General features: G+C 36.1%; 1 protein-coding gene across 1 annotated transcript in view; it reads right to left on the bottom strand.

Annotated features, from left to right (window-relative positions):
- The window catches only part of RRP15 (ribosomal RNA processing 15 homolog), a 63,238-nt gene continuing 55,376 nt past the window's right edge, over window positions 1–7,862 (bottom strand). The window contains exon 5 of the mRNA XM_004480217.4: window positions 1–7,725. Coding sequence (XP_004480274.2) covers window positions 7,582–7,725 — 144 coding nt within the window. The 3' untranslated portion in view covers window positions 1–7,581. The remainder of the gene's footprint in view (window positions 7,726–7,862) is intronic.

The raw sequence follows: 7,862 nt of genomic DNA, 5'->3' as shown, positions 1-7,862 counted from the left end.
TTTTGATTTCAAAATAAATGTTATTAATGAAGAAGCACAGAGACGAGAGGCGATAACTGAAGGGGAAAGTCAGTTCTTCTATGTTCAACTTTCATTGCAGGATAATTAGTAAAATTTAAAAGATAAAGTAGGATCCTAACATACTTTTACAGTGTTGTTATTAAAACAGCACATACAGGGAAGCGGACTTGGCCCAAGGCTAGGGTGTCCACCTACCACATGGGAGGTCCAAGGTTCAAACCCCGGGCCTCCTTGACCTGTGTGGAGCTGGCCCACACGCAATGCTGATGTGCATAAGGAATGCCCTGCCACGCAGGGGTATCCCCTGCATAGGGGAGCCCCACGCACAAGGAGTGCACCCGGTAAGGAGAGCCACCCCAGTGCGAAAGAAAGTGCATTCTGCCCAAGAATGGTACCACACACACGGAGAGCTGACACAGCAAGATGACGCAACAAAAAGAAACACAGATTCCCGTGCTACTGATAAGGATAGAAGCAGTCACAGAAGAACACACAGCAAATGGACACAGAGAGCAGACAACTGGGGGGCGGGGGGAGAGGGAGAGAAATTTTTTTAAAAATAAAAAAAAAAACACTGGCATTTATGGTTTGGGTGCTGGATCAGAGTAAGAAGGTAAAAAACATGTTTTCATGTATCTCATTAAATGTCAGAATCTTTTTACTCTGTGTGAGACTGACTTGTCTTTTCAGACTCTCAAAATTTATGTTCTTATATTTATTCTTAAATTCACCTAAAGGTATTTTTGGCATTAAATTTATAATACTAATACCCACAATATTTTTATTCTTACACTCATCTTACACTTTTTTCACAGCCATCATTTGAAACAGTAGCAGGAAAGGGGAAGCAGTTTACATAACAGTTTACATAAATGCCCTATCACTGAGCACATAGGTTGTTTAAAATCTCTTGCTACTAAAAACAGTGTTCTAAAACTGCTCACACAGCATTTTCTGTAATCAGAATCTTTTTCTGAAGAGAATTTCCAGATGTAGAATTAGTGGGTCTCAATAAGTATCTGCCATCTGCCAGACTGTAATTTTTGTGGGAGAGCCCTTAGCTAGAAGGGGAATATTTAGATACATAGATGAGAAATGACAAACTTACGTTGCACAACACTTAACTTTCCAAACACATGGTAATAAAGAACCTCCCTTGAGCCCCTAATACCTACCAGGCTCTTTGCTAACACTGTGTATGCACTGTTCTACACTGACAAGATGAATCATGTACCGTGGCGGATTCACACATTAGCCCCAAAAGTCTAAGAAATTTGTGCAGGGACACATAGCTGATAAAAGAGTACAAGCAGGACTGAACTCAGTTCTGATTCCAAAATTATGCTTCCTCTCATCTAACAATGCATACTGATATTTCTAAAAAGGTCCAATGTAAAAACTGAATGTAATTTCACTTATCTTTAAGAGACATATTTGGGAGACCCAATAAGGACCAAAATATGGTATTTGTATTTCATGCAATCTATCTGTTCCTGGCTTTCTTGCCATTGTAGAGAAGAATAATATCACATTGAACCTTTTGGACTATGAGCTTTTCTATTTATAATACACTTAAGAGAGTCCAGGGTTATTGTACAAAATCAAATATTACTGTGTAGAAACAGCCCTGATGCTAGGTTTGGTACTACTCTGTACTCAGGGAAACTGCTGTGTCTGGCTGCCTCACTGATGTTTTGAGAGCTGATGTCAATTCATTGTTTATGTCCATTCCATGGGCGGGGATATATTTTTACCTAAGACTGAAGTCTGGTTCTACAAACGCAGAGGCAACTGTCTAGAAGCCTGAGGGTGGATTGACAGCTGCAAGGCCACCCACGCATTCGTGTGAGGACACAGCCCTCAGCTGTCTCTCTAGTCAGAGACCCAGTTGGTCCTAACCCCATACAAAGCTGGTGTTCTTGCTTTGATGTTTATGAACTGATTGCACTGGAAATGCAGGCTAACGATTCAGGGGTTAGAGAAGCAGACATTTATACAAATGTGGTTAACACCTCATCGTTTGAACTGGCTGTGCTAATAATGCTCATTGTGCTCTTTGTTTTCTGTTTTCCTTTTGCCCCAATCTGCAACCTACGTTTGCTCTGGCAAGATGTCGCATGTGTGCCGGAATAGACCAGAGCTGCGGGACAACCTAGAGTCTGCAACTAAGGCACTTCCTCAGGAAACCTCCTAAATAAGTATGTTCCCAAATACAAGGCCAACGTTTGGGAATTCACTGGCTTAGATGTTATCCGGTATCTGCTGCACTGGCAGTTCTCAATCAGTCCTTCTGGTGCATCATAAACCTATTCTTCTGGAGTACAGCAATAAAATTTAAAGTTTGGTGAAGTAATCCTGAAAGATGCAGATGACAACTCTAAAAAATCACATGCTATTTGTTACTGAAAATGACACGACATTTAAAGGATCCTTGGGTAATTATATTTTAAAACAATTTAATACATATTTTTTGGTAAAGCCTAAACAGTGAAGAAAGAAATCAACAATAATTCAATCAATAGATTCTACTAGCATTTGTATATCCTTAAATTGTATCCCTAAAGTTCATGGAAAAGTTCAAGACAGACATTATTCCAAAATTCACTATTTAACTAAGCATATGCTCTGCAACGTTTATTTTCTTCATAGTTGGATAGATCACCACCAGCCAAATGTAGCTTTTAAAATTTAAATAAAATAAAAAATTCAGTTTCTCTATACCATTAGCTACATCTGATACGCTCAATTGCTGTGCTACTAGCTACCGTGCTGGACAGCACAAATATAACTATTTCCCTCATCACAGAAAGCTCTAGAGGACAGTGCTAGAACCCTTTAATACATATCCTTGCTTACCTTACTCAGAATGGGAAAAAAAGAGCATTTAACAGAAAGCTAAATATGTGTACCTGGCATTAAGGGGAGGGCAAGCAAGGAGAAGTGAGGGGTACAGTATTAAATCAGATATCCTCAACAATCAAAGTAAAATAAAACATCTTTTATAAATCTGTCTCTGAGGACATCTCTTCTGAGCACAAAGGTGCATCACACATAACTCCCCAGAATTATGTAATTGATGAGATGAAAAATACTATTGTGGGCAGCAGACTTGGCCCAGAGGTTGGGGCGTCCGCCTACTACATGGGAGGTCCGCAGTTCAAATTCTGGGCCTCTTTGACTCGTGTGGAGCTGGCCCATGCGCAGTGCTGATGCACGCAAGGAGTGCCCTGCCACGCAGGGGTGTCCCCGCATAGGGGAGCCCCACACGCAAGGAGTGTGCCCCGTAAGGAGAGCCGCCCAGCGTGAAGGAAAGTGCAACCTGCCCAGGAATGGCACCGCACAAATGGAGAGCTGACATAAGAAGATGACACCAGCAAAAAGAAACACAGATTCCTGTGCCGCTGACAACAACAGAAGCGGACAAAGCAGCAGCAGCAAACAGACACAGAGAACAGACAACGCGGGGAGAGAAATAAATAAATCTTAAAAAAAATAAAAATAAAAATAAAATAAACGAGGGCTCCACAGCTTAGAAAATAGTTTAAAAAAAAAAAAGAAAAATATTATTGTGGTTCTTCTATGAAGAAAAACTCTTTAGAGAATTTGAAATTATTTTAAGTATTGTTAGAAAATATCTCCCATGTCTACAATTCTGTCATTAGATTCACTACAACTCTAAGCAGTTGGTTAAACATAAATCAGTATTCTGAAAGTCTTATTACCCACCTCAAACACCATTCTATTTTCAGGTCTTCTTGATTAATATATTTAATCAAGTTTTAGAAAAGCTCACCCAGCGAAAAAATTCACCCTGCTGCAAGTCTGTAAGTTTCAGCCACTCAGCTGGCTAAAATTCAGACTCCTGTTTTCTTGGGGAAGGAATAAGAGAGCTTTTTGTAGGCATGGAGTAGTTAGTTCTCTCTCCTGTTTTCAAAATTTGTTCTTTCTGCCAGTTCACCTCAAATAGTCTTCGTACTCATAATATCTGCAGGGCTTAACAGACTTTCTACCTACCACTGACATACAGAGTGGATAAATATCAGTCACATTGATCCTAACAAATGAAACTGGAGCAAAGAGCAGGATGAATTCTGCTTTCTTAACTGAAAAATGTTCCCAAATAAAAATGAAGCTAACCTATCGACTGAGTACCAACAAATTATTCTAAGCAGTTCTAGATAAGCTTCATTCAAGGACTACTAATAATATAGATCTAGATTCCTTTATAATTGGTTTCAAATGGTTGTGAACAAAGGTTTTTCAAGTCCTGGTCAATGACTGATTTATTTCAAATTATCAGTGTTACATTAAATTGCCACATTACTTAAATCATACAGTGAGGACTAATTGTAGAAATTTACTTTTTAAAAGGCAGAGAGTCAATTTTTTTTGTCTTTATTTGAATAAAATGGTCCCTTATTTTGCTATAAAATTATGATTATCCACTAGATTCCAGTACAGTTACTAGAATACAACAGGTGCTTAGCCAATGTTAAACAGCAACTTACATATGTGCTCTCCTACTATCTCTTTGAAATTTCTTCTCTTTGAAGTTTCCTTTACAGGCATTTTCTTGGTCCTTACAATTCCTTTAACCCCTTGTCAACACAATTCACTTCTTCAGTTTGTCATGTTTCTGTTCATACTTTAAACCTCAGGATTTCTCTGCTGTTACGTGTTAACTACGACATCTTCAGGCATCTAGAAACTGTTATCGAATGGTTCTATAATGAAGTACTGTACTCATATGGCATGAGGAGGAAGACATGTTACAGGATTTGGCTCACTGGTAGCCCCTGAATAGTACATGGATTTGTATGTGCGAAAAGTGTTCACTAAAAAGTCCAAAGAGGTTTTCCAGATTATAAACATTCCTTTCTCCACCCATTTGTTTTTGTGTTTGTTTAATCTACCACTACCATCTTTCTAGCTATTTTTTCATCCATTTATTTAAGGGATTCAAGATATTTTAAAGAACTTGAACATACCCTCCAATAAACCTTCCAGAGCCTCCTAGTGAGACATTTTAGGCTCTATGTACTGAAAGTGAGTCTTTTGGTATATTTTTCAATCAAATTAATAAAACTTGATCCACGTAGAAGTCTCAGTAACTTGCAATTAAATTCAGTACATCAACTCATTTAGAAGTGCTAAACTAAGATGATCCTAATCTATTTTCAGTCCTAAAGAGATATCCAGCTTGGACTTTGAGAGATTTCAATAGTTAGAAACAATTAATAACCAATGCTAAACTATGCTAAATATTGAGGTCATTCACTCAGCCATCCAAATACAGAGACAAAGGATAAAATAATACCTTTAAATTTAGGTTACTATTCCCTACAGTTCCTTCCAAAGAAAAATATCTCTTTACTACTATATCACTCTAAATAGTTAGCAAAAATAAAGTTCTAATATAGTTCTATTTAGACAAATGGTAGAGGGGGTATGGATTAAAACACAATCATTTTTCTTTCCCCTCTTAAAGAATTCAAAGACAATACAGGAAGATGGAACAGATGCAGACTTATTGATCTAGTTGATGTCAGAAGAATTTAAATGTTAGTAAAATATTTAAAAGTGCTAGAATAGACCTAGATTGAACTAGAATAAACTATTTTAAAACATTCATCTAAAAACATACATTTAATTTCTAAAATATGCCCATCCTTAGATCCATATTTATACATGGTGGTATTTTGCTTAAAAATTTTGTAGCCAAGATACAAAAATATGAATATATAAAAAACATCTCATGTATTTCATAAAAATTATGTTATTTACATGTGTTTCATAATCCTCTAACATAAGAAGACACTTTTTATTCTTATGGTGGCAACTCAATTTTGTTTTGGAATAAAATAATTTCTCAAAGAACATCTGAGAATATTCTCTTCCTTACTTTCACTCTGAAAATCTTGTTCAGCTTTTCTAAATTAAACCAAGGATATAACATGAGGATACACTTCACGAACAGTTTTTTCATTAACTAAAAGTTATTTACCCATTTCTATTATCTGAATGTCCTCTTCACATCTTTTGCAGAACAGATTAATAGCAAGAACTAAAGCATAATATTTAGTGTCACAATTTTTTTTCAAGATTATTTGTTTTAGATTATACTGAAATGTTTATCTGTTTTAAGTTATTTGGGATATTCATCCCTCCTGTATTACTATTGAGGAATATTTATTCACCCTTATTTATACAAAATGGAAGTTCCAGAACTAAATAAGACACTAAAATTCAAAAAGTTGGGATAAACACAGAAATGCATTTTGAATTTTGCTGATTTAACCACTGATATCGTGGGTGCACACCTTCTTTTATGATAACAAATACCAGGCCATGAACTAATTTAACTTGAGTTACATGATACTTTTAACACTCAAATGGCTTTGAAAATATAAACATCTCTGCTCTAGCACATAGTTTTTGGGGGAGAATTATTATCCTGCAATGAATAGCAGATGCAAGTATGTACACGTGGGTAGTAGGAGAAAACATTCTTATTATGGGAGGGTGGAAAAAGGATAGATTTTTTCTCTTTTTAAAAAAAGAACATCACTTTTACTAAATAATTCCTTTACAAGCTTTAGATCTTGGACTCAGAGTCACAGAAATCTCAGAATGGTATTAAACATTTCTCTTCCCCTTTGTTCAGCAATAAAAGTCTCTCATAATAACCTTGAAGGTAACAATATGGAATCAAGTTTTCAATTAGATACAAGAACTCTGACACCGACTACCTGCTGCCTGACTCCACCATCTCATCAGTCAATCCATAAAGATAATTTAAGCCAACTCAAGTATTCAGGAAAGTTTAAAGAAAAAAGAAAAAAGAGAGACTAAAACACATCAAAGACTTCCTAAGAAATTACGTTTCACTGCATAACTCAAACATGAGAATTTTATCTCATTAACTCTCTCATGCAAAAATAACATAATATTTAAAATAAATCTAAATAGTGTTTATAATACTCAGTATATAAAAGGAAATAATATAAAAGTAGAAACTGGAGTATTTCCTAAATCAAAATATTTGCCAGATTATCTAAAAAATAAAATCACCACCCAAAATCAGAAATGCTCTAACTTTAAATTTTACTACATAGGTTTTCTCAATAGTTGTGAAAAAAAAGAAACACCAACCTTCCTCCTAAGAAACTCGAAATATATACGTCTATCAACTAGAAGGCAAAGAAGTATTAACTTCATTTAATTCATTTTGATTATGAAACATTGATGATACTCTATCAATACATCAATATCCATGACTGATACATAAACATACAATGATCCTGGCAATTGCATTTTGGTGGCCACGTAATAATACTTACTTTTATACAGTGGTTTGAGAAACAATGCTAAAACTTTTTGCAAGCCTTGAAAATATAGTTCAACAAACTTTAATGTGTAAAAGGGAAAAAAAGTTGGTAAACCAAGAAAAAGTCTTATGGCTTTCTTACAAATGGTATCCTTGTAATTCCCCATCATTCAAGCATGAAGAATTTTTCTAAGAAAAATGAGAGGACTGAAGATCTTGCTTCCCCTGTAACGTCACACGTCAGAGTCACTTCCGGACGGCGGTCTGCTCTCCTCCGGCCCCTCACTCGCCCTGTCCCAGTCTTTCATGGATGCTCCCATCATGAAGTCATCACGGAGGGCACTCCACCCTGGGCCCTCTTCCGATTTCATTGCAACCTGAGGAAAATTACAGAATCAAAACAGTCAAAAGTCAATTTAATCATGAGGGAATTAAAAAGTCCAAGGTATAAAACAAACTTGTCAACAATAGGTTTTACATTAGTGGTGAAACCAAGAAAAAGTATAGATTTAAT

The sequence above is a fragment of the Dasypus novemcinctus genome, chromosome 13 (genome assembly GCF_030445035.2).
Source record: "Dasypus novemcinctus isolate mDasNov1 chromosome 13, mDasNov1.1.hap2, whole genome shotgun sequence".
Taxonomy (NCBI): domain Eukaryota; kingdom Metazoa; phylum Chordata; class Mammalia; order Cingulata; family Dasypodidae; genus Dasypus; species Dasypus novemcinctus.
This window is presented reverse-complemented; position numbering and strand designations above follow the sequence as displayed.